The 25,595-nt window shown below is 50.8% G+C and overlaps 3 protein-coding genes across 5 annotated transcripts in view; 1 reads left to right on the plus strand and 2 right to left on the minus strand.

Annotated features, from left to right (window-relative positions):
- DNAJC17 (DnaJ heat shock protein family (Hsp40) member C17) overlaps nt 1–11,523 on the plus strand; it is a 38,801-nt gene extending 27,278 nt beyond the window's left edge. Inside the window, exons 2-11 of one of the 3 annotated variants that reach the window (XM_059913612.1) lie at nt 795–864; nt 1,163–1,221; nt 1,449–1,536; nt 3,272–3,363; nt 3,604–3,700; nt 4,303–4,418; nt 4,786–4,863; nt 5,396–5,476; nt 5,972–6,082; nt 11,326–11,523. In XM_059913612.1, the coding sequence (XP_059769595.1) occupies nt 795–864; nt 1,163–1,221; nt 1,449–1,536; nt 3,272–3,363; nt 3,604–3,700; nt 4,303–4,418; nt 4,786–4,863; nt 5,396–5,476; nt 5,972–6,082; nt 11,326–11,448 (915 nt within the window). In that variant the 3' untranslated portion in view covers nt 11,449–11,523. Of the gene's footprint in view, nt 1–794; nt 865–1,162; nt 1,222–1,448; nt 1,537–3,271; nt 3,364–3,603; nt 3,701–4,302; nt 4,419–4,785; nt 4,864–5,395; nt 5,477–5,910; nt 6,083–11,325 lie in introns of those variants that run through there. The other 2 variants (XM_059913613.1, XM_059913614.1) reach the window with 2 other exon arrangements.
- Nucleotides 7,044–11,396, minus strand: C2H15orf62 (chromosome 2 C15orf62 homolog). The gene has a single exon (XM_059913615.1). The coding sequence runs from the start codon at nt 8,966–8,968 to the stop codon at nt 8,441–8,443; it is 528 nt and encodes a 175-aa protein (XP_059769598.1). The 5' UTR covers nt 8,969–11,396; the 3' UTR covers nt 7,044–8,440.
- Nucleotides 11,524–11,530: 7 nt separating the features above from the next.
- Nucleotides 11,531–15,444, minus strand: GCHFR (GTP cyclohydrolase I feedback regulator). The gene is made up of 3 exons (XM_059913616.1): nt 15,274–15,444; nt 13,456–13,550; nt 11,531–12,227 (listed from the first exon to the last, which is right to left on the minus strand). Exons 1-3 carry the CDS (start codon nt 15,307–15,309, stop codon nt 12,104–12,106), a joined length of 255 nt encoding a protein of 84 aa, XP_059769599.1. The 5' UTR covers nt 15,310–15,444; the 3' UTR covers nt 11,531–12,103.
- Between the last annotated feature and the right edge of the window lie 10,151 nt (nt 15,445–25,595).

Raw genomic sequence — 25,595 nt, forward strand, 5'->3', positions numbered from 1 at the left:
TGTCTCTAACTATTTACATTTCTTTTACTTTCTTGTTTATTTTCAACCCCAAAATGATCATTGTATATACTAAGCCTTGTTTTTTTCATGCACCATACCTTGAAGATATTTCTTTCTTTTTTTTAAGTTGAGGTATAATTGGCACATTTTGTACAACATGATTTGCTATTTGTTACCATACATTGTTATGATTTTTTTTTCTTGTGATGAGGACTTGAAGATCTTTCTAGACAACACATACAGACTTCTGTCTATGGTAATTTTTTTAATGGGTCTCTCCGTTGTTGGAGATTTTGGTTGGCTCCACTTTGGGGTAATATAAACTATGTTTTAGTGGACATCCTTGCATATTTATTTTGGCATGCTTCTACAAGTCCAAATTCCAGAGTAAGTCAAAGGGAAAGTACATTTTAAATTTTGATGGCTAAATTTCCCTCCAGAAAGGTTGCCCTGGTTTACATTACATTACACCATGAGTGTGTGAGAGTGCCTGTTTCCGGGTGGCTATAGGGACATCTGCCCCCTGCCAGGAGCCCTCTGACATCCACAGTGGTAAGACTGGGTGCTCAGCAGGAAGCAGGCCCAGCCCCTCCACTGCAGGGCAGTGGTCAGCTCCCTCCACGGCCTTTGCCTCCACTGCAGGTCTCCTCTGTGGTTGTGAGGTGACTGTTTCAGTGTGGCAGCCTTGCTTTTAGCGATGGAGAGCACTCCCTGGATTTCCCTTATCACTTTAACAATGTTTTGCTTTCTGTCCTGTGGTGAGAGAGTAAATAACCAAATCTTGACTCTTCCAGATGAAGAAGGCATATAGGCAGAAGGCCCTCTCCTGCCACCCAGACAAAAATCCGGATAATCCCAGAGCAGGTGAGCCTCTCCTAGGCATGGGGAGAAGGAGGCCAACCCACCTGGGTGTGGTGTGAGTGCTGTGGGAGGCCAACGCGCACAGCCTGGCTTTGGGCGCTGGGCCCCAAGGCTGCACTTCGCATGTTAGGAGCATCTGGTCAATTGCTGATGCGCTCACCCTTCCTTGCTAGTCCATCATCTGCTGATGTCTGCTTTTCTAGCAGCTTGTGGCTTCTTTGAGGTGCTCTTTTGAGGGAGCACACCATCATCAAGTCTAACTTTACTTTTCTCCTCTCTCTTTTTTGATCCCTGTGTTTAGCTGAACTCTTCCATCAGCTTTCTCAGGCCTTGGAGGTACTGACTGATGCTGCCGCCAGGGTAAGCTCATCCTTCTCTATCTAAATTGTACTCCACATTTATAGACCACTGTGTGCTTCATCCTCTATACTTGGCCATGTGTCACAGTCCTTGCTGTCCTAGCCTGAAGACCCTGTCACCAGACTGCCTCCTGATGGCTCTAGGGCTAGCGGCAGGGCTGGGGAGGTGGCTGGGCTCTGTGTGTGTTCCCTGGCTGACTGCTCCTCCGTGTTCCTTTCTTCTGCCAGGCTGCATATGACAAGGTCAGGAAAGCCAGGAAGCAGGCAGCAGAGAGGACCCAGAAACTTGATGAGAGAAGGAAGAAAGTGAAGCTTGGTAGGTGACATCGTGGTGCTGGTAGCCTGCAGTTTCCCTGGACCGCTTTCCTGCAGCTCCCCCACCTTTCCTCCTGTAGCTTCAGTTCCAGCAACTCAGAGCTTTGCGGCCCCAGCTCAGGGCAGAACCCCGGCTCAGGGCAGAACCCCGTTCTCAGGAGTGGCTCCTAAAGGACAGTCTTAGGAATAATAACAGTGACTAGGTGTGCTATTAGCTAAGCGCTGTGACAGATGTTTTACTGCCTCCTTTAATTATTACAACTATCCAAGGAGCTGGGTGTTATGAAACCCACTTTTTATAGACAAAAGAGGCTAAGGCACCAAAAGGATAAGAACTTGCTGGAGCCAGGATTTGAACCCACACAGCATGAGTACAATCAGCGTCCTTGTTGGCCATGCCATCCTGGATCTTCTTCATTCGTCCCTGTGAAATCCTCTCAGAAGGATCCAAAGAGATTCAGGCATTCGTCTTTTAAAAAACAGCTTTATTGACATATATTTCGTATATCATATCATCCACCCATTTCAAGTGAACAGTTCAGTGATTTTTAGTAAATTTACCAAATGGTGCAACTATGACCCTAAATCAATTTTAGAACATTTTCATCACCCCCATAAGATTGGTCCAAGCATTCTTTACTCGATTTTCCTCCCCTTCCTCTTGCCTGCTTCACATCCATATATTTATTATGTACACATACCATCCCAGTACATCCATCAAAAACAAACAAACCTGAAGAGTTTAGGTAAGTAAAGTGAACAGAAAACAAAGCGGCGAGTCCCAGACCTGACAGAAGCATTTGTCACAGCAGCTGGCCTGGGACAGGGCCACAGTCAGGTTTCTCTTGGAAGGTGGGAAGGCTCCAGGACCTGGGGTGATGTCCTTGCATGGAGGCTGCCGTTCCTGTAGGAGCCGTTGTAGCTGGGTCCACAGTGAGGCTTGGTAAATGTGAGTTGAGGGGGGAGGTAGAAGATTCCGTCGGGAGACTTCCCTGGTGGCGCAGTGGTTAAGAATCCGTCTGCCAATGCAGGGGACATGGGTTCAATCCCTAGTCCAGGAAGATCCTACATGCTGCGGAGCAACAAAGCCCGTGCGTCACAACTACTGAGCCTGTGCTCTAGAGCCCACGTGCTGCAACTACTGAAGCCCACATGCCTAGAGCCCGTGCTCCGCAACAAGAGAAGCCACCGCAATGAGAAGCCCGCGCACTGCAACGAAGAGTAGCCCCCGCTCGCCACAACTAGAGAAAGCCTGCGCGCAGCAACGAAGACCCAACGCAGCCAAAAAAAAAAAGAAGAAGATTCTGTGGGAACTTGAGCTCAGTGGTGGGAAGAGCATCAAAGCCATGGCAAGGTCGCAGGTCAGGCTGTGGTGCCAAACCACAGGAACAGAGGCCAGGAGCTCCACCCACTGGCAGCCCTGACCCGTGGCCCTGGGCTGCTGACATAAGCACCCACCCACACCTTGTTCACTGTTTGGAGAACCAGCTTGGTCAGCGTGAGCTGCTTTAACTTTTCCAGACCCCGGCCACTCAGCTGGATCCTATTCTCTCCCTTGTTAGGACTTTTCTCGATGGAAATTAATTTGGGAGCACATGGGCATTGAGGGAGGGGCCAGAGTTACTGTATAGGTTCATGCTGTGTGAGACTTTGGGGAAGCAGCCAGAGCCTGGTAGGCTGGGGCCATGTAGAAACTGCTTAGACCAGACATTGGGTCATTCAACCCTTGTTCGTAGATCTGGAGGCCCGGGAGCGGCAGGCCCAGGCCCACGGCAGCGACGAGGAGGAGGAGGAGGAGAGCCGGAGCACCGGGACACTAGAGCAAGAGGTGAGCGTCCAGGCACTGCGGCCATCTGCAGGGGGAGGAGGCTGGTGGAGCAAAGGGGTTGCCGTGACTGGAGAGGACATGCCATTTCCACTTTCTTCTGTGGGATCTGGGTAATCTGTCCCACCTGCAGGTTGCTGAGCCTAGCTTGCAGGTGGAATGTCCCAGGGACCTTTGCAAGGTGAGCCAACCTGGAATTGGATCTGCACAGAACTGTCACCCTCCCCAACTCCCACTCTGCAGATCAGACGCCTGCGAGAAGAGGGTTCCCGGCAGCTGGAGGAGCAGCAGAGGGTGATCCAGGAGCAGATACGCCAGGAACGGGAACAGAGGTTGAGAGGTGAGAGTCCGTCCCCCAAACCTGCCTCCCCCTCTGAGGCAGCTCTTGATGCCCAGAGTGGCCACACTGGCTGCTCAGGGAAGTTGTTCTGGAACCTTCCACCTGCTGGAACCCCCTGGGCACCCCACTTGGACACGTGCCACCTGTCTCTTCTTACCAGTTCTCTGAGGCCTATTGGCTTTTCACTCTACCTGAGATCTCCTGGCCCCATTTATCCTAGTCCCAAGCAGAGCTGGCTCTGTTTTGGAGCAGATCACCAGGGCGGGGTGGGGAAGGCTCTGGGGTACTCTGTTTCAGTAGAATTGTGTGGTCTGTACCTCTACCTTCTGCCCCCCGTAGGTGTTCATAGCCCTTCGTTGGCAGAGTGCTGACCATGGCCTTCAGCAGGCAGCTGGGCAGCTGTCCCAAGGTGACAGCTCCTCAGGGTTGGGGTGGGATTGCCTCTACTTGCCCTACCAGGCTCCACAGCAGGGCGGGGCAAATACTGCCCTTGGTCAGGAGTGATCTTTTCTAGGTCCTTTGGCCCTGGCCTGTGTCTCCATTGGAGAGAGAACCTCTGACTCCATCATATTCTACCTTGCTAATTTTCCTAAATTTTCTAGGAATGGCAGAAAATCCTGAAAGCAAAGGAACCCCCAAGCTAAAGGTGAGCCCTGCGGATCTACAGGCCACCTCACACCATCTCCTCTCAGCAGAACAGATGATTCCATGGGCACAGGTGCTTCTGGCGGGGATGCTGGCTCTCTGGGAGCCACACCACTACCCACATCCCATCCTTCCATCTTCCCACTGCCTGGGCATCAGGATGGCCTCTCAGAGCTGGCCGTGAAAGGCTGCTCTTAGCCCTGAAGGCTGCATCCCTGAGGCCCTCGAAGGAGAGCATCTTATAGGGCTGGAAGCGTAGCTGTGGGTGAGCAGGCCACCTGCCTGTCTGTTTTCAAGGGGAATGCATTTTGGGGGGTGCTCCCTAGATTACCAGTGCTTTGAAGGGGGGGGTGTCTGCTCAGACTGTAAAGCTCAGGTGCAGGGTCTCGTTCTGCTGAGAAGTCAGTGTTTAATGGTGACGCCCACTGCTGTCTTTTCAGCTCAAGTGGAAGGGCAAGAAGGAGGCCAAGTCACAAGGCGGCTATTCCAGAGATGTCCTCCTGCGGCTTTTTCAAAAGGTCTGCCCTGCTGACTTCCCCCTAACCCATCATCTCAGGCCCCACCTCAGCCCAAACCCCAGGAGCTCCAGGCCTAACCTTCCTTCCCATCTCTACCTGCCTTTTTTTCTGTGTCATAGACCTTCTCCCCAGGCCACGGCCCCCCAGTCACTCATGTTGCCGTGTGCCCCCTCCCTTGCTGTCCTTAGAAGCAAAGGGCTTGGCTGCGTGTGTGGGGCGAGAGCAGGCTGTTGTCTGGCACCAAAGCCACATCCTCTTCACCTCTTTCAGTTGCTGAGGCAGCTGTGCGTCTCTGCTGGTCTAAATTCCCACGTCTGCCGAGCTCTCCTTTGCTGTCCTCTGCATTCCCGAGGGGCGAGGGAACCTTTCTTTCCCATCTCTGATCCCCCCTTTCTGGGAACCTAGCAATGAGAGGTTATACCCCAGCTAAAAATGGCCTGGTGGCCTCTGGGTGGCCCAGGCTTGTCTCTGGTGTGAGCTGGGCCATCCTGAAGGCTGAGCCATGCTTACCGGGACCCCCTTATCCTCACAGTACGGAGAGGTGCTCAACCTGGTACTGTCCAGTAAGAAGGCAGGCACCGCCGTGGTGGAGTTTGCAACCATCAAGGCTGCGGTGAGTGCTCTGTGGGGCTTTGGGGGCCGCCGACAGCCCTGCCATTCCAGGGGAGGAATCCAGTTCTGTGGGCCCTCTGAGCTTAGGTGTCCACACTCCCGGGGGATCTCTGGGCCAGCTCAGAGCCAGGATTCCCCAGAGCCCCTCCAGCTCCCAGGAGTAGAGGCACAGCAAGTGAAGGGATGGACAGGAGAATATTCCGGGGACGGCTTCATTTCCTGCTGCCTGGCTCCGCACCCTCCACCTTCCCCTGGAAGCCAGCACGCCTCCAGGTTGGAGCCCTGGCACTGCCTTCTCCCCTTGCCCCACTCCCCAGTCAGAAAGCTCACGTGGCGCTCAGGGAAGGTCAGCGCTTCAGCATACCATTGTGTGAAGTTTGCTGTGCTTTGCTTGGAGGATGAGAGCGCTGGTTCTGGTTCTTTCTGTGGGGGTAGAGAGAGCCTCTCTGCAGCCGACTGGAGTGATGGGACCAGGACCGGATGCTGTATTTGACAGGAGCTGGCTGTCCAGAATGAAGTGGGCCTAGTCGATAACCCCCTGAAGATTTCCTGGTTGGAGGGACGGCCCCAGAGCACAATGGGCCCTAACCACCCAGGACTGTCCCAGGTAAGGAGCCAGGCCTCACGCAGCCGGGCATGCTCAGGCTTCGGGGCGCCTCTTCCTGTTTGGGCTCTTCTCAGGGCCCTTTCCTCGCAAATCCCAGTCATCAGGAATATGGAGAGATTGGCAGGTCTGCCAATCCAAGCAGGAGGACTGGGATTCCTTGCTGATCCCCTTTCCTCTCTGAGTGCCAGTGGGGCCCACCCTATACAGACCTCTTAGACCTTATTTATCATATTCTGGTCCCCTTTGGGTTCTCTCATCATCACCCAAAGGCGTTGTCCTGGCCTGCGGGTCGCTTGGTTGCAGTGTGAAGCATTTGGCGCTGAGATGACCTGGTGCTTCAGGGAAGGGGCCGGTGATGAGGGTGGCTGCTTCCTTCCCCAGCTTCCTTCCAGGTGCGTCCACGGCTATCCCAGATGGGGACCTACTGTCAAGAGGCAATATCTCCTCTTTAGAAATAACACTGGCTACCCTGCCGACACTGAGGTGCTGCCTGGTGCCCGATTTGTGGTAAAGCAGGCACTTGAGCTGACACAAGCCCAACACCGGCTCTTAGTCCTCGCGGCTCCATGAAGGCTTATGTTCCGCTCCCCGCCCCACACGTATACACACACACAGCCCTGGTCACACTTGTCCCCACTTCGGTGGGACAAGAGCTCTCTCTCCCTTCTCTGAAGTGCCCAGGGGTCTGTGTGAGAGCCTCAGGCTGACGTGTTCCAGCCCCTCGGTGGGGAAGAATGCCCCTCCGTGGGTCAGCAAGGGCTCCGCTCCCATTGCCTCAGGCACCCCGCCACCACGCCCCTCACCTGGCCGTGAGGATGGGGAGCTCTCTGGAGTGTGTCCCAGACCCTGGACAGAGGAGGCAAAGGACCTGGTCTGAGCCTGACTCGGGACCCTTCTTTAGAGACCGTTTCCCCACGGTTAAGGCCCAGCATTTCACAGCCCCAGACGACACTCCATAGGCTGTGTTACAAAGAGCTCTCTTTATCACCATCCCACGGGGGCTTTCAGTTCAGCACAGCCACACAAGAGGAGGGAAGGGGGAGGCCACAGGTTTGGGTTGTGGAGGCGCTGTGTGTCCAGGCTTCCCTTCCCCCTCTGCCACACCTGGAAAGGCCTGGGGTGTCAGAACCACATGCGGCCAACTGGGCTCTGGCTCCAAGTCTTCTGGCCAGGCCTCAGGGTGGGGCCGTAGCCCCGTCGTCAGAGGTTTTGAGCAAAGCAGAGTTCCTCAGTCCTGGTGAGGATTCTGGAGACCAGCTTGCCTCTTCATTGTAACAGCTCTGAGCTTCATGTCTGTCCCTGATCCAGTCCTCCCGCCCATATTCTCATGGGCGCAGGAAGGAGGGAAACCTGCCACTGTTTCTTGTTGCATTTCCCAAGGGCTCCGTCACTAGTAATTCTGGGAATTCCGCACAGCCCCCTTTCGCAAGCTGTCTGTGCCTGGCATTCCCTAGAGCCTCCTTCCTTGGGCACCAGGGAGTGCTCGTGCTACGGGCAGCTGTACTGGCACTTTGAGTCTCTCATGCCCCCTTTTCTGCTAGTGATTTGTTTGATTTGTTTTCCAGAGTTACACTGTGTATCTCTACCTGCCTCATTCTTCCTACTCTGTCAGCCCCTCCCTTCCCTTGCAGGCCCCATATGCTTCCTCCTTCCCCCCACCAGGCCCCAGGCCATGGTCTAGGCCTGTGCTGCCCAGTAGAACTTTCTCCAGTGATGTTAACGTTCACTCTGCGCTGTCCAGTGTGGTAGCCGTTAGTCGTATGTGGCTGTTGAGCACCTGAAACCTGGCTAGTGTGACTGAGGGCTGAATTTTTAATTGTATTTAATTTCAATTAAACAGCCACGTGCAGCTAGTGGCTACCATACTGTACAAGGTCACGCCTGTTTCATCCCTCTCCCCTTAGGTCTCCCACTTTCCTCTCCAGCCTGGATTGGACCACTTTTGCCCAGACCTGTCCTGTAACCTCGTTCTGTTGACAGTGGCTTCAGAGGGAGCTGGCCCAGGGCACCCATCTGTCATGCCTAGTCTGCGCGTCCTCCACCCCCGGACTCACCCCTTATGCCGCCCTCCCTCTCTGCTGGCCTCTGCCTGGTCCCTGTGGTTGCAGGCATGGCCTCCCTTTCCCAGCCTAGCTAGCTGCCTTCAGGGCTCCTGCCAGCAGGTGCCCCCCTCACATTTCCATCTTGCCTCTGTACCTCTGTCCCTCCACTCTGGGGTGACTCAGAGAACTGTTCAGGACCCAGAGGGAAGGCAGGGACCTGGATTCCTATCCCTACCTTAATCCACGACTGTCCCCTCCTTCTCTGGGTCCCCAGGCTTCTGGCTCTTTCACCCACCTCTGCCCACCCTCCCCCCATTCAGAAGCTGGGCTCACTGGGAAATTGCTCCCTCAGCATCTGTAGAACTTCCTCAAGAAGTGAAATCCCCAGGTCCACTTTGAAGGAGAAGAAGGGATCACTGAGGTCCGGAGCAGGTGTCCTCTGGAAGGGGGGCGTATCCAAAGGGTCCTCATCGGAGTATTGGTGGAGGGCGTCCGCCAGGGAGAGCGCGGAGGGCAGGGTGGCAGAGTAGGTTGCGGTGTAGGTGGATGGGGGCTCCAGGATGTTGGGGCAGCTGGAGCTTTCTCGGTAGAGGCGCGGGGGTTTGGGCGGGGCCAGCAGGGTGGCCCGGGGCTGCTCGTCCCCCCACAGTGGCAGGCGCCGGCCATCTGGCCTCCCTCGCAGCTCCCGGGCGACCTCTCGGTTGCTGTACTCCTCGTGGTCCCCTCCAGCCGTGCTGGCCTGGCTGAGCACGCTGCCCTGTCGCCGGAGTCTCCGCGGCCGCCGCATGCTCAGCCCCTTGAAGAAGGAGGTGCTGCAGAAGGAGCCTTTCTGCCAGGTCTCCATGGGGCCCCGGGGAGCCAGCAGACAAGCCTGGTACCTCAGAAGCCCGGTTCAAGGGCAGCTGGGGGCCATCTGGTCCCGCTGGAGCAGTGAACGGCGAGAATCAGGGAGGCAGCCTTCGCTGGCAGAAGCAGAGGCCTCCGGGTTTCTGCTCAGCAGGGACCTTCGGCCGCGTGTCCAGGAGAGCCGAAAAAGCTGAGAGTTCCTGGCGACGGGAGTCTCCCAGAGAGACAGGAGTGGCCTGGTTACTTGATAGGGCAGTGGAAAAACCCCCGGAGGAAGAAACAGCACTCCACTCCGTGGAGCCGGAGCGAGGGCAGCTGTGGCGCGATCTGAGGTGGCTCCTCTTGCCCAGTGCCGGGCTCCTCGCCCTCTCCCTGGCTCTGCGGGGGGCCGGCCTCTCCGCCGCTGGCTCCCAGACTGATTAGTGGCTTGGCTGTTTGTGCCAGTGTGTGGCGGAGGAGATGTGTTGTTGTCTTCGGCTGACTCAGTCAGGTGGAAGGCTGGTCTCATGCTCTGAGGTAATTGCAGCATCCGCAGGCAGGGATTGGGGCAGCGGCAACGCCCCAGGGCACCGGGGAGCGTAACATTCCTCTGGGGACCATCCGGGTTTGTGTGTCACCACGCTGCCGCCTCTTCCTCCACAGCCCAACGCCCTGCGTCCCCGCGGGCAGGCCTGGCTCCCCAGCCCCCGTGGGTGTGGGGTGAGGAGCTCCGGGAGGTGGGAGCTAATTGAAAGGCAGGCGTGTGGAACAACTGCTGGGGAAGGAAGAGGCCTGTGGCTGGTGTGGGTGACTCAGCCCTGGGGCCCCGTGACAGGCCCTCATTAGCAGAGCCTGCAGGGATGCGGGGAAGGAAGGAGGCAGAGGGTGTGTACACGCGGAGCAGCCCTGTGCCTATAAAGGGCTGGCTCCTCCCAGGGCCAGGCTCGGGGCATGCCGAGGGTGACTTCAGGTTTTCTCAGCAGAGCAGCATTACCTTGGGGAGGGGAGAATTGCCCTCCCCTTGGCCTGACAGCAAGCCTGGCTGCTCCATTTCCTCAGCCTTTCCTCGATTTTCCCAGATAGCCTCAGGGCAGGAAAGGACATCTGAGAGCCAGGGTCCTGCGTTCCTGTGGGGCTGCCTGGGCCTCACTTGGGGTCCCGCCTCTGGGGAAGGCGCTGGGCCAAGCCTAGGAGGTGAGCCTGGCTGGGAGGGCAATTCTCCTAGGAGCTGCGGAGGCCTAGGAGAGAGGAGGAGGCGTGGGGCTGTCGGGAAGGGCAGGGGGATCTGGGCTGAGTAACACTTCCTGGTTCTGTACACCCCTGACTCCAAACCAGTTGGCCAGGGCCTGGCATCTTAACCCCAGCCACTCCCTTCTAATCCCCCGGGTCACTGACCACCGTACTTTTTTCCTGGCCTGTTCCACGAAGGTGCATCAGCTTGGGGTACTGCGAAACAGGCCTCAGCAGCTCTCTACTGTGCAGCCCCCCTGGCCTGGCTCCCTTCTGTGCCAACTCTGGTGGGCTTCATACTTCTTCACGCAGCTTCAGCTGCACGGAGGGAGGAAGTGATTTAAGTGCCACTGCAGACCTTATCAGGGCATGGTGTTGGTGGCTCAGGGCTCTCCTGTAGAGCTGCCTCTCCACCCCACAGCCTTGGCCCACTGAGGTGGTCGTTTATTATTCTTTTGATTATGAAAATATTGCACTGTTCAATCCTCCACACTGTGCGGGCAAGATCATAAAAGAAAAAGCCACGGGCCCTGACCTCCAGGAGCCCTGGTGTGTATTTTTAGGAGGCAAGCTGGCCTCATGCTTGTTTCTCTCTCCTTCTAGGGTGGGGCTCAGTGAGGCTGTGTCTAGGGTAGGGCTCCCTGTGCATCCTCAGCAGGAGCCAGACCACAGGGAGGGTGGGCAGCTGGGAGGGGTCAGTGCTCTCACCTCCACCTGGCAGAGTGGAGTGTATTTCTGCGCCTCTGACAACCCCCCTTCACTGGTAACTTGTGAGAAGCAGAAGCCATGGGGTGGAGGAAATGAAGGGAGATGAAGGCCTGGCTAGAGCATGAGGAAGTGATTCACCTGAGCTGACTGTAGATGTAAAGGGCCTGGGAAAGGGGAGGCGCGGTGGGGTGATAGCTGCTTGAGATGGGCTGAAGGGGAGCCAGCTGAGAAGCTGGCCTGGGGCCAAAGGCCTGCTTGCTCTGAAGGAACATGGGTGAGTTGGGATTGCAGGATGTTCCAGGGTCCTTCCCTTCCTGGGCATCCTCCCTCCTTGACTCTTGGCGGCGGCTCTGCCTAGGCCCTGTCCTCCGAGTCTGGAATCCGCGGGGCTCTGCCCCGCCACCCTGACGCCCCCGTGTCCTCCCTCTGCACCCCCAGGGTTCGGTGCGGTCTGAGAGGGACTATGAGAGCCTCGTCATGATGCGCATGCGCCAGGCAGCTGAGAGGCAGCAGCTGATCGCCCAGATGCAGCAGGAGGACCAGGCTGGGCAGCCCACGTAGCCTCCTGCCTCCAGCCCTCCCATCCCACAGCCCTTTTCTTAAACATCACCAATAAACTTTTTTTTTTTTTTTTTTTTTAAAGAGTCTACCTCTATTGCATACATAGGTGTAGGGTGTGGGCCTGCCCAAGCGTGGCCCTGGTTTCTGGGTTCTGCCTCAGAGGGCTCCACCCAGGCCTGGCTCTCCCTCCCAGGCAGTGGGCAGACCCCAGGGAGGCGCTCCGCACGGTGAGAGTCAGTGGCCAGCGGAGCAGAGGAGCGACCACTCATCACAGCCCTTTACTGGCTTGGACTAGCTACGCAGGACCCACGCGCGCAGTCCTGGAGCCACGCTCCGTGGGGGCACCCAGCTCCCTGCCAGGGGCAGCCTGGCTCTTGCCAGCTCCTCAGCCTGCCACAGAACACGGCCTCCTCCAGGGCCCGCGCCAGGCCTGAAGCCGGAGGGGCAGCTGGGGGCACCAGGGCCAGGGGCCCTGCCCCCCCACTGGCTGAGGCAGGTTTCAGAGAAGGCCATTCATTGCCCAGTGGTGCTGGGCCGAGGAAAATGACGACTTGGGAAGAATGGGCAGGGCGGTGAGTGAGGCAGGGTCCTGGGGTCGGGGCCCATGGCAACCACTCCAGAGAAGGGGTGACTGCAGCTCCTCAGCGTGGGAGGGTCACTCCTTGTGCAGGCACCACACCAATGTCTGGCCCACCCCTGTCATGCTCAGCACACGGAAGCCCCTGCGCTCCAGCTTGTCAAGGACTATTCGAGGAGGGTCATTGACGTAGTACTCACAGCTGCGAAGAGAAGGAGGGTGGCGTGAGGGGGTACAACAGCACAGCCCCGCGTACCAAGCTAGTATCTGCTGCAGACTAGGCCTGGTCAGGAGTACTAACAGGGACTGACATTTGCTGGGTGCCTTCTGGGTGCCAGGCTGAGTACACATTCTCTGCCCCTCATCTACTAAGCTCTTTGCATCATCTCATTTGTTCCAACAACCTAAGGAAGGTACTGTTAATTGTTCCCATTTTATAAGTGAGAAAAGAGAGGAGTAAAGCAGCTTTCCCGATGTCATCCAGAGAGTAGAACCGGCATGAGTCTGACAACAGCTCCATGTGCCCTGGGCCACTGCCTGTTCAGCAGGAGCAGCCTGCTCCCCCTGGGACCCTCCCCCAGGCCTCTGCCCTCTTGCTGCCTGGCTGTCCTGCAGTCGTGGAGCAGTCAGTTTGGCCCCCAAGAGCTCCTGGCTCGGAGTGCCACTCCCTAGGATGGAGAATGCTTGGTTTCCCTTCTTTCAGGGTTAATTGATTCTGAAGGGCCATCAGGTAGATAAAGGGCTGAAGCCCCAGGCTGGGCATCTCAGAGACAAAAGCCTTATGGCAAAGGGATGGGGTTGGCTTCTGCCCTCCAACCCTGACCAAGGGGCTACGGCCAGCTCGCCTCCTCTTTCCCTTCTTTTAACTGGGGTGCACTCTGGTGACCCTTCTCAGGAGTTTGAGCCTGTGTAGCCGGAGTTCTCCCTGCCTACGGCAGGAAGGGGTGAGGGGCAGAAAAGGAAGCATCAATCACTGTTTAGACTTGGGGCTGGTGTGAAGGATGCCAAGGGAAGTGGCTAAGTCCCCAGGCAGCAGCTGAACTGGAAGCAGGACCCAGGCTCCCTTCTCCCTGTTTCTAGGGCTGAGCTTTGTTCCTTAGCCATCTCTTCAAGACAGAAGCCTTTCTCTGTGCTTGTCTTTGCCTTGATGGGATCCAGTTTAGAGATGAGAGGGCAGGGCAAGGAGCAGTCCACTTGCAGAGTCCTATACTCAGGGAACCAGACTCTGTCCTGGGACTTTGTCCAGGGGCTCCCTTGTGAAGGGAGGGCCAGTGGGAAAGCTCTCAGAGAAAGCCTACAGAGGACAGATCCCCAGGATGCAGGCAGAGGGGTCCTGAGGCTAGGCAGTGGCATTGTCCTGTTGTGTAAAAGGAACAGAGACAGGTCTAGGGGCTGGCAAGGAGAAGATCCTTAGGAATGCTACTACTTACAAGTTGTTTCCCAGGACGCTTCTTTTTGAGGCCCCCAGATGCCGCATCAGTTCTGGGTCGGAGTGCTCATCGCCCACCATGGTGGGGCCCACCTCCTGCAAGGTAAGTCACAGCGGCTGCTTGGCTGGCTGCCAGGTAGAGGTGAGCGGTCTCACCTCTCCTTCCTCCCCCGCCTGCCGGCTCTGAGCCCGCTTCAGTTAAAGACTGCAGGGAGAGGAAAGGAATCTTGGGGGCTAAACACAAGCTGGGAAGGGGTGGAGTCCATCAGTGATCAGGCTGAGCCATGCGGGGCCTCCCTGCACCCTCTAGGCCGGGCTGGGCAATGCCCAACTACTGGCACCTTCACGCCAGGCACCACCGCCTATATCTGTGTATCAGAATCACCTGGAGAACAGAGAAATGAGAACATATGTCCACACAAAAACTTGCACACGAATGTTCACAGTAGCATTATTCATAATAACCAGAAAGTGGAAACAACCTAAATGTTTGTCAACTGATCAGTGGATAAATAAAATGTGCTATAGCCATTCAATGGAATTTTATTTGACAATAAAAAGGAACGAGTATTGATGTGTGCTACAATATGGATGGACCTTGAAAACATCATGTAAGTGAAAGAGGCCAAAGACCACATGTTACAACGAAAAGTAGACAGGTGGTTACCTGGGGCTGAGGGGCCCGGAGGAAATGAGGAGTGACTGCTAAGGACAGGGTATGGGTACAGGGTTTCTTTTTAAGGTGATAGAAATGTTCTAAAATTGCCTATGTTGATGGATGCACAACCCTGAGCAAGCTAAAAAAAAAAAAACAAAAAAACCCCATCACCATTGAATTGTACACTTTGGTGAATTCTGTGGTGATATGTATTATAATATATCAATGAAACTGTTATTTTTTTAAATTGCTTGAGGAGCACTGAATTCCCAAGCCCCAGGCTTCCAGAGTGCTTACGGAGGTCTGGGAAGGGGTCCAGGAGTCTACATTTTAACAACTGCACAGCTGACTGGTTCCTAAACCACTGCCCTGTGGCACTGCCGAGACCTCTCCCACCCAGTGGTGATCCCATCTGTTATTTCCTGCATCCCAAGGGAGCTGTGTACCCTCTGATGGATCACCCAAGCACTGGGGAGCCAAATGGGGACTCATGGAGCAACCAGCACCTTCTTTTTGCAGAGGAAACTGCGCCCAGGGAAAGGGGCGTGGTTTCTGACTGTTGAATGGTGTTCTCCCATCTCTAACCCCATGGGCAGTCTCGGGTTCTTTCTTCTCTTCCTTTTCTAAGGTCTCAGGAGAGCTCTTCCTGGAAGTGCGTAAGGGTGCAGCTAGTGGGCCACTCGGCACAGGGGTCTTGGCGTCTTAGCACATCCTTTTCTTTAACAAACCTCTCTCCCTCAGGTTAGTCCACTCCCACTCCCCACTCCCTGGCGGAGTGGCTCTGTGTGGGGCAGTGGGTGCTGCACATGTGAGACCAGGACTTCCTGGGTCCCTCCCGAAGGCTCCGACCTCCCGCAGGCAGGTAGGACCGGAGCCACAGGCGCCCGGAGCTCGCTGGGTGGTGGGGACGCACTAACCTGGTCCCCTTCGCGGCGCTGCAGTCGCCGGGCCGCCAGAGCTCTCTGAGTCCCTGGATCCAGGCTGAGTCCAAGACCCAGCCTCCCTCCCGGCCGCCCAGGGGGGCGTGTTCCGGGCGGCTTCCGGGTCCGGCCACCCGCGGGCGTCGCCCGGGAGGGAGGCGCCGAGATGCGGTCTGCAGCGCCCCCCCACCCCTGACCCGGGCCGAACGCCAACTCCCAGGGATGGCCAGCGGGTACTCACCATGCGGATCTGGGTGCTGATGAGCAGGTAGGGCATGGTGCGCGCGTCCCGGTCAGGCTCTCTCCCTAGACTTTGGGCCCGGCGCAGACGCCAGCCCCTCGGGCTCCGGGACTGCGATCGGCCGCCTGGAGTCCAGTTACTCCTGCTCTGGCCTCGGGCTGCGCCAATCCAGCAGCTCCTGGCCCGTTACCGCCCCGGCCGACCAATCAGGAGCTGGCGCCCGTGACACGCCCCGGAGCTCGGCGATTCGAGACCCGCCCCCAGCGCTAGGGCAGCGCCCTGGGACCCTTGGTGCCCGCCGCTGCTTCCGCGGGTCGTCCCGCGGCGAGGCGGGATCTGTGTTGGGCGCGGGGGGGGAGGGGGGGCGAGGTGTCGCTCCCCCAGCCCCGGACCGGAGACCCGGGTGGCCCGCCGGGCTCTGCAGGCTGCGGTGGGCCGTGGCGCCCTGCGCGCGTGTTGACTTTGCGCCCTGTTACTGCAACACCTTCAATAACAGGTTACAAAGTCCTCCTGGTCCCCGCCCCCTCCCCTGTGAAGCAGAGCAGGGTGCAGACGGCTACCCCACTGAGGCCTCCCAAGCTCCTGCCCACCGCACCCGGGGACGCCTCTAAAATGTTTAGCGGATCCCCACTTCCCGGCCCCAAGACACTTTCTCCAGAGATTCCTTCAGCTCGCGGGAGACAGGCAGGAGACCCCTCGGGTGCACTGCTCTTTCCCGCCTTCCCGACTGCAATTCCTAGTACAGCGGCGGAACCGTGCATTTCTGTGGCCTTGTAGGTAAATCTGTAAAGGAACTGAGCGCTTGGCTGAGTGCCAGGCCTGGAGAGACTTAAACCAACGGAATCTGGCTGTCGGTTCAGAAAGCTTCCGGCGAAGCTGGAGAGACTCAGCGCACGTGTAAGAGCTCACACGGCAACACCTGGGGGCAAAAGAAACTTGCCCTCACCAGCCACCAAAGAGAGTGCAGCGAGTTCACCTCCACGCGTCCACGCCCTCATCTGAATGTATCAAAATCTGACAACTCAACATTCTTTTTCTGCCTTGTTGTGATTGGTTCTTTAAAAAGAAAGCAAGACAGTGGGATGAATTGGGAGACTGGGATTGACATACATACATTAATATGTATAAAATAGATAACTAACAAGAACCTGCTGTATAGCACAGGGAACTCCAATGTACAGTAGAAACTAACACAACATTGTAAAACAGCTATACCCCAATAAAAAAATAAAAAAATAAAATACTTGGAGCAAATAAAAAAAAAAAAAGAAAAGAAAAAGAAAGCAAAACAAAGCCAGCTTGTAACCTTCCCTCCCAGGCTCTTGAAAAATCTTCACTTCACTGAAGGGCACGTTCTGTGCCTCCAGCACTTTGACCCATGTGGAGAAAGGTATAAGGGAAATAGGAAGTTGTAATCCTAAAGGATCCTTACTGTTCTAATTTATTTTTCTGTACTCTCTATCCCTATCCTCAACCTCCAGGACTAACAGTTTAGCTAGAGAGATAAGACATGTTCAAGATTAACAAAGGATTTGTTAAACTGACAAACGATTAATGCCCAGGACATACAAAGAACTCTTACAAATTAGGGAGAAAAAGATAAATCAATAGAAGAAACATGGGCAAATGACTCAAATAGGCACTTTTCAAAAGAGAGAGTGGAAATGGCCAATAAACTTATAATATGATGTTCAATATCATTAGAAATCCCAGAAATGCATATTAAACCAGTGAGATACTGCTTTACAGATTTGCAAAAAATAAAAATGTGTAAGCATCATGTATTGGTGAAGATGTCTAACAATTGAAACATTACTGTTGGGACTGCAAATTGTTATGACTGATACAATCAACTTGGAAAACAAGGAAAACAATTCGGCATCATCTAGTAAAGCTTAAGACATGCATCACTGTGACCCACCAAACCTCTCCTAGATAAACCTAGGAGAACTCACCGACTGCATCAGGATACACATACAAGAATATTAAAAAAAAAAAAGAATATTCATAATAGCACTGTTTGTAACTACCAAAAAACTGGAAACAGTCTTTATGGCCATCAAAAGTGGAGTTTTTGGTTGATTCATACAATGGAAACTATAGCAACGAAAATGCTGAATGAAAAAGCAAATCTTGGAAAAATACAGAATAATTCTATTGACCTAAAGCTCACAAACATGCAAAATTAAACAATATATGGTTCGGAGATAAAGACATGCGTGGGCAGATTAAAAAGAAAAGGAAATGATAAATGTAATATTAAGGGTAGTTACCTCTGAGAAAAGGAAAAGGGATGGAGTGGAGACAGACATGCAGGGTTTTGTTTTTTTTTTTTGATTGGAGTATAATTGCTTTACAATGTTGTGTTAGTTTCTGCTACACAGTGAAGTGAATCAGCCATATGCATATACACATCCCCTCCCTCTTGGACCTCCCTCCCCCCGCATCCCACCCAACTAGGCCATCACAGAGCACCGAGCTGAGCTGCCTGTGCTATACAGCAGGTTCCCACTAGCTAGCTATTTTACACATGGTAGTGTATTTATGTCAAACCTAATCTTCCAATTCATCCCACCCTCCCCTTCCCCACCTCCCGTGTCGACACATCCGTTCTCTACGTCTGCCTTTCTATTCCTGCTCTATAAATAGGTTCATCTGTACCATTTTTCTAGATTCCACATATATGCGTTAATATGTGATATTTGTTTTTCTCTTTCTGGCTTACTTCACTCTGTATGACAGACTCTAGGTCCATCCACATCTCTACAAGTGACTCAATTTCATTTCTTTCTATGGCTGAGTAACATTCTGTTATATATATGTACCACATCTTCTTTATCCATTCATCTGTCGATGGACACTTACGTTGCTTCCATGTCCTGGCTATTGTAAATAGAGCTCCAATGAACATTGGGGTGCATGTGTCTTTTTGAATTATTGTTTTCTCAGGGTATATGCCCAGTAGTGGGATTGCTGGGTCATATGGTAGTTCTATTTTTAGTTTTTTAAGGAACCTCCATACTGTTCTCCACAGTGGCTGTAACAACTTACATTCCTACCAACAGTGTAAGAGGGTTCCCTTTTCTCCACACCTCTCCAGCATTTATTGTTTGTAGGTTTCTTTTTTTCATAAATGAGTGTTTTTATTCAAACAATATGATTGCTCATACAGAAAACTCAAGATAAACTCAATGTACAAGAATACAGGTACAAAAATTACAGAATTATTTATAATAGCAAAAAGAAATTTAGAAACAACTTATATAATACTCAAAAGGTATTTGCTAACTACAATCATAATAAACTCACTCATTAGACAATTATACATTATTGAAAATTAAATATGGATGCTTTTCCTAATCTTGAGCAAAAATTAAATAAGTTGCTGAAGGATCCAGATAGTGTGCTCCCATGTATATAAAATGGAAAAATATGAAAATTGACATATTTTTTGTTGATATGTACATGTGTAATAAACTTACGAAGTCATGAATGGGGACATAAAAAACTAAATTCAGAGCAGTGGTTACATCTAGGAGGGGGTATAGAGAGTAAGGATGGTGAGATCATGGAAGGTTACCCAGGGACCTTAAATAGTACTGGTACTGTTTTATTTCATAATCTGGGTAGTGGGTACACAGGTTTTTATCATATTTTTATGGACACCATTTTATGTTTGAAATAGTTCATAAGAGAGCCTTCCCTACAATTCCGGCCTTTTTGGTGAGATTTACAAGGGCTGCAAATATTCTCACGCTCTGGGTGTCTTCTTAGTTGATCTTACCCACATCTCTTCCCCAAATCTCTTTGGCAAGTGTCCTCAAATCTTGTTCATCTCAAGTCTCTGATCATTTGAGCAGAAGAGACATTAGGTACGGTCTGTGATTTGGTGTCAATTAATACAATGGACCATGCCTCCTTCCTTTCTCACGCCACCCCATCATTCCAGGACCCTTGTATTCTGGTAAGGGAGAAACAAAATATAAATTTGTTTTGGATTCAGAGCTTAAACATTATTCTGTAGGACAGCACTCCAAACTCTAAAAGTCATTTCCCTGCTGTTTCCTAAATTGGGTCCTCAATTGTCCAGTTTATCATTCATTTTATAAGAGCAGCTGCTTCTGTGTTATAGGCCAGTGAATTCCATAGGCAACAGTCCATGTTTCACTTTTTTAGGAAGAGATTTAGCCATTGTTTTGGAGTGCATCATTTTTTTAAAAAATGAATTTATTTATTTATGGCTGTGTTGGGTCTTCGTTTCTGTGCGAGGGCTTTCTCCAGTTGCGGCGAGCGGGGGCCACTCTTCATCTCAGTGCGCGGGCCTCTCACTATCGCGGCCTCTCTTGTTGCGGAGCACAAGCTCCAGACGCGCAGGCTCAGTAGTTGTGGCTCACGGGTCCAGTTGCTCCGCGGCATGTGGGATCTTCCCAGACCAGGGCTCGAACCCATGTCCCCTGCATTGGCAGGCAGATTCTCAACCACTGCACCACCAGGGAAGCCCTGGAGTGCATCATTGGGCATTAAAGTAATTTGTAAATTTGCAGACAGGCAGGGCTATCATATGCAAATTCAGAATAAAGTTCATGCCTGTGTAGGTATCGCAGCCTCACAATGATGGAAGGAAGCCACAAATAGTCATCTTTCTCCACATAGCTGGCTGGTTTGCAGTACCAGGGAAGATACACTGTATTGGGCTCTGCTGTTGGCAGTTTGGGCCCTCAGGAATTGTATTAACCAGATCATGTTGTCTGGGGGAAGTCCATGTGATTCAGCCCATGAATGACCTTCGTCTTAGACATTAGATTCTCTTTGTTCATGAAGCCATTGCACAAGCAGCAGATGGTTAGGGATGTTCTCAACATCTGTAGAATGGGCCATTCTGTCCATTTGATTATTAAGATTCCTCTGCTCTGAATAACCTTTGGTGAGACTTTGCATGGGATAGATTTCATCTTCCACCCCTGTGCCCATTCTGAGAGGTCTATTTGCATAGCTCTTCTGCAGAAATCCTTGTCATCAATCATCTAATCTTATTCTTTTGAAATTCCTGAGCATCAAGCAATGCTCATGAATCTTGTTTGTAGATTTTTTGATGATGGCCATTTGGACTGGTGTGAGGTGATACCTCACTGTAGTTTTGATTTGTCTTTCTCTAATAATTAGTGTTGTTGAGCATCTTTTCATGTGCCTCTCGGCCATCTGTATATCTTCTTTGCTGAACTGTCTATTGAGGTCTTCTGCCCATTTTTTGATTGGGTTGTTCGTTTTTTTGATATTAAGCTGCATGAGCTGTTTATATATTTTGGAGATTAATCCTTTCTCTTGCTTCATTTGCAAATATTTTCTCCCGTTCTGTGGGTTGTCTTTTTGTCTTGTTTATGCTTTCCTTTGCTGTGCAAAAGCCTTTAAGTTTCATTAGGTCCCATTTGTTTATTTTTGTTTTTATTTTCATTACTCTAGGAGGTGGGTCCTAAAAGATTTTGCTGTGATTTACGTCAAAGAGTGTTTTTCCTGTGTTTTCCTCTAAGAGTTTTATGGTGTCTGGTCTTACATTTGGTCTTTTTTAAAATTTTATTTATTTATTTATTTTTGGCTGCGTTGGATCTTTGTTGCTGCATGCGGGCTTTCTCTAGTTGCAGCGAGTAGGGGCTACTCTTTGTTGCAGTGCACGGGCTTCTCACTGCAGTGGCTTCTCTTGCTGCGGAGCACGGGCTTCTAGGCGCGTGGGCTTCAGTAGTTGTGGCTCGGCAGCTCCCGAGTGCAGGCTCAGCGATTGTGGTGCATGGGCCCAGTTGCTCTGCAACATGTGGGATCTTCCTGGACCAGGGATTGAACCTGTGTCCCCTGCATTGGCAGGCGGATTCTCAACCACTGCACCACCAGGGAAGTCCCTACATTTACGTCTTTAATCCATTTTGAGTTTATTTTTATGTATGGTGTTAGGTAGTGTTCTAATTTCATTATTTTACATGTAGCTGCCCAGTTTTCCCAGCACCATTTATTGAAGAGACTGTCTTGTCTCCATTGTATATTCTTGCCTCCTTTGTCATAGATTAGGTGACCATAGGTACGTGGGTTTATCTCTGGGCTTTCTATCCTGTACCATTGATTTATATTTCTGTTTTTGTGCCAGTACCATATTGTCTTGATTACTGTAGCTTTGTAGTATAGTCTGAAGTCAGGGAGCCTGATTCCTCCAGCTCCGTTTTTCTTTCTCAAGATTGCTTTGGCTATTCAGGGTCTTTTGTGTTTCCATAAAAATTGTATAATTTTTTGTTCTAATTCAGTGAAAAATGCCATTGGTAATTTGATAGGGATTGCATTGAACTTGTAGATTGCTTTGGGTAGTATAGTCATTTCACAATATTGGTTCTTCCAATCCAGGAGCATGGTATCTCTCCATCTGTTTGTGTCATCTTTGATTTCTTTCATCAGTGTTTTATAGTTTTCTGAGTACAGGTCTTTTGCCTCCTTAGGTAGGTTTATTCCTAGGTATTTCATTCTTTTTGTTGTGATGGTAAATGGGATTGTTTCCTTAATTTCTCTTTCTGATCTTTGGTTGTTAATGTATAGGAATGCAAGAGATTTCTGTGCATTAATTTTGTATCCTGCAACCTTACCCAATTCATTGATTAGTCCTAGTAGTTTTCTGGTGGCATCTTTAGGATTTTCTATGTATGGTATCATGTCATCTGCAAACAGTGAGTTTTACATTTTCTATCCCAATATGTATTCCTTTTATTTCTTTTTCTTCTCTGATTGCCATGGCTAGGACTTCCAATACTATGTTGAATAATAGTGGCGAGAGTGGACATTCTTGTCTCGTTCCTGATCTTAGAGGAAATGCTTTCAGTTTTTCACCATTGAGAATGATGTTTGCTGTGGGTTTGTTGTATGTGGCCTTTATTATGTTGAGGTAGGTTCCCTCTATGCCCACTTTCTGGAGAGTTTTTATTATAAATTGGTGTTGAATTTTGTCAAAAGCTTTTTCTGCATCTATTGAGATGATCATATGGTTTTTATTCTTTTTAAAATTATTTATTTATTTATTTTTGGCTGCATTGAGTTATTGTTGCTGCACGTGGGCTTTCTCTAGTTGTGGCGAGCAGGGGCTCCTCTTCGTTGTGGTGCGTGGGCTTCTCTCACTGAGGTGGTTTCTCTTGTTGTGGAGCATGGGCTCTAGGCGTGTGGGCCTCAGTAGTTGTGGTGTGCGGTCTCAGAAGTTGCAACTCGCGGGCTCTAGAGCATAGGCTCAGTAGTTGTAGCGCACGGGCTTAGTTGCTCCGCAGCAACTAATGTGGGATCTTCCCAGACCAGGGCTTGAACCCGTGTCCCCTGCATTGGCAGGCGGACTCCAAACCACTGCGCCACCAGGGAAGCCCCTGGTTTTTATTCTTTAATTTGTGAATATGGTAAACAGACCAATCACATGTAATGAAATTGAAACTGTAATTAAAAATCTTCCAACAAACAAAAGTCCAGGACCAGATGGCTTCACAGGCAAATTCTATCGAAATTTAGAGAAGAGTTAACAGCTATCCTTCTCAAACTCTTCCAAAAAATTGCAGAGGGAGGAACACTTCCAAACTCGTTCTGCAAGGCCACCATCACCCTGATACCAAAACCAGACAAAGCTACCACAAAAAAAGAAAATTACAGACCAATATCACTGATGAACATAGTCACAAAAATCCTCAACAAAATACTAGCAAACAGAATCCAACAACACATTAAAAAGAGGCCATGATCAAGTGGGATTTATCCCAGGGATGCAAGGATTCTTCAGTATACGCAAAACAACGAACGCAGGGTTCTTAAAAGACAAAAATGATGTTCTCTTTCTTACGCTAGGACGTGGGTGCAAAGGGTTATAAATGTACTCAATTTTTATACATGTATTATAAGTATTATTTTGTAGCCATTAAATATTTTATAAGAACAATTTTTTTTTTAAGTGTCAAGCGTATTAGAGGTTAGACACAAGAGGTAAGGCCACCATCCCAAGGCATATGTCGCCTCTCTTGAAAGAACTAGCTACATAAGGCTCTCGTATTCTGGGCAGAGAGCAGAACAGGGGTTTGGGGTCTGCTCTACTCTCTTCTCTCAGGCTGGGCGGTTGAGGGGTGGGGAGGAGACAGGAGGGCAGTGCCTATCTCAGACTGCCAGGGATTTATTACATTTGCAAAAGTGGTCTGCAGATGCAGCATAAGATAGAGCACTCCATCCAGAATCACCCAGCCCACGGCTGATTCCCCTGGCAGACGCATGCACACCAGATAACATCTCTAATATCCAGGAGGAAATGAATTCCCCTACTTGGTTTTCCCATCTGGCCTCGCCCCTTGCCACAATCAGTTTATCTGGCAGATCTCCCTTCCCTGTAAAAAGAGGAGAAATTGTTCTTCTACAACTCAGCTTTCATTATGAAAATGAAACTGTGCCCACAGTGTTAACAGAGGTTTGTGACTAGCAGAAATTCTTCAGCCTGTTTTACAGAACAACAGGTAAGGAACAGCTTGTTAAAAACCCCTCTGCTTGTAAACTACCTTCACTGATTAAGCTAGCTTTAATTTGTTTTTTTCCTCTCTTTAATTTCATACCCTCCAGGCATCGCATAGCCTGGGTAATATATCACAAGACTCCTTAACCACCCCTACAGATAACACTTCTGAAGTATGGGTCGCTATAGTAACAGGGGCTTAAGTTGTTTTTTCAGAACCTTGAATCAGCTCTTGTTCAGTTCAAGCTGGCTAAGACTGGTTGGGACCACTGACCCTAAAGCTGGGCCCTCACCGGTGTCCAAAGAACAACCTTTTGACATAAGAGGGCCAAAAGTCCACTCTCAGATCACACTAAGCCCCTCCATTTTTGAACATGCATCCCATGAAGAAGCATATAATCCAGATACGCCTGTGCAAACCACTATTTACCTCACCTTTCCCTACCTCTAATCACCTTTTCCCATGCCTAAGTCTACACTACTTCTTTATCCCATAAATAGCTCAAGCCTTCAGAGAGGCGGATCTGAGATTTGTTCTCCCACCTCCTGGCTTGGCTGCCTTGTGAATAAATTATTTTTCTGCCGCAAACCTCTGTGTCTCAGCATTTGGCTTGCCACACATTGCGCAAACAAACCTGGTTTGGTAACAAAAGCATTGTCAGTGTGGCAGGGGCTGGATATTGGTCATTCCTTATTTTCTTCTTTTCTCCATTCAACTTTTATGGATGGCTTTTGCATTAGAGCTCTGCTAGGCATAGGGGATGAATCAGGCATGAACTCTATCCTGGAAGAGTGAGCAGCCCAGTGGGGTAGACAGACTAGAAAGCAAATAATCATGGAACCAAGTGTAACAGAGGTAAACAAGCCTCAAGAGCAAAGAAAGATAAAAAGATTAATTCCACTAAGATGGTGGTCTGGGAAAGTTTCCCAGAGGAAACGGGTTTTTATTCCCTCTAAAGTAAAGTTAATATTTTTTCTTATTAGAAAAGAAATATATGGTTATTTCAGAAAAATGAAAAATATGGAAAAGATATTAAAAACATTCCTTTCTCACCACCAGGACAACATAGTTAATCTCTTAGTGTATCACAAGAGGTACTAATCAAACCGAGTCCTTAAAAATGAGTAGGAAATTAAAAAAAAAAAAAAAAAATGAGTAGGAGGTATTGGTGAAGTTCTGTTCCTTAGGCGGTGGGATGGGTACCTCATTGCTTTTCACTGATTCATTGCAATGTACCTATACATCAAATGTACTTTTTTATTATTAATTAATTAATTAAATTTTGGCTGTGTTGGGTCTTCATTGCTCCGTGTGAGCTTTCTCTAGTTGCGGCGAGTGGGGGCTACTCTTCGTTGCAGTGCGCGGGCTTCTCATTGCGGTGGCTTCTCTTGTTGTAGAGCAGGGGTTTCTAGGCACGTGGGCTTCAGTAGTTGTGGCACACGGGCTTAGTTGCTCTGTGGCATGTGGGATCTTAGTTCTCTGACCAGGGCTTGAACCCATGTCCCCTGCATTGCTAGGCGGATTCTTAGCCGTTGCGCCACCAGGGAAGTCCTCAAATGTCTCTTAAATGTGTAAAGTATCTCACAATTAAAAAGTGAATAAATAATATCTAGTCAAGGATTTGGGAAGGACTGGTCTAGATACTTCAGCTCCCACTAAACTAAGATTTAACTTTTAAGGAATGCTGATGATAAAATTGGAACCATAGTGCACAAAATCATGTCTTTTTAGTTTCTAAAATTACAGTTCCATAAAATCACAGGAGTAAAATAGAATTATAGAAGGAACTATGGGCCACAGGTAGGTAGAAAAAAATGATTA

Source organism: Balaenoptera ricei, chromosome 2 (genome assembly GCF_028023285.1).
Source record: "Balaenoptera ricei isolate mBalRic1 chromosome 2, mBalRic1.hap2, whole genome shotgun sequence".
In the NCBI taxonomy this organism is placed as follows: Eukaryota; Metazoa; Chordata; class Mammalia; order Artiodactyla; family Balaenopteridae; genus Balaenoptera; species Balaenoptera ricei.

What these genes read in the sequence shown, in the direction of transcription:
- C2H15orf62 (XM_059913615.1), bottom strand. Translation starts at nt 8,968, where the DNA reads ATGGAGACCTGGCAGAAAGGCTCCTTCTGCAGCACCTCCTTCTTCAAG.
- GCHFR (XM_059913616.1), bottom strand. Translation starts at nt 15,309, where the DNA reads ATGCCCTACCTGCTCATCAGCACCCAGATCCGCATG. An exon ending in TCAGCACCCAGATCCGCATG is followed by an intron (nt 13,551 to 15,273) that starts GTGAGTACCCGC and finishes CTTACCTTGCAG; the next exon opens with GAGGTGGGCCCCACCATGGT. An exon ending in AGCGTCCTGGGAAACAACTT is followed by an intron (nt 12,228 to 13,455) that starts GTAAGTAGTAGC and finishes TTCTCTTCGCAG; the next exon opens with CTGTGAGTACTACGTCAATG.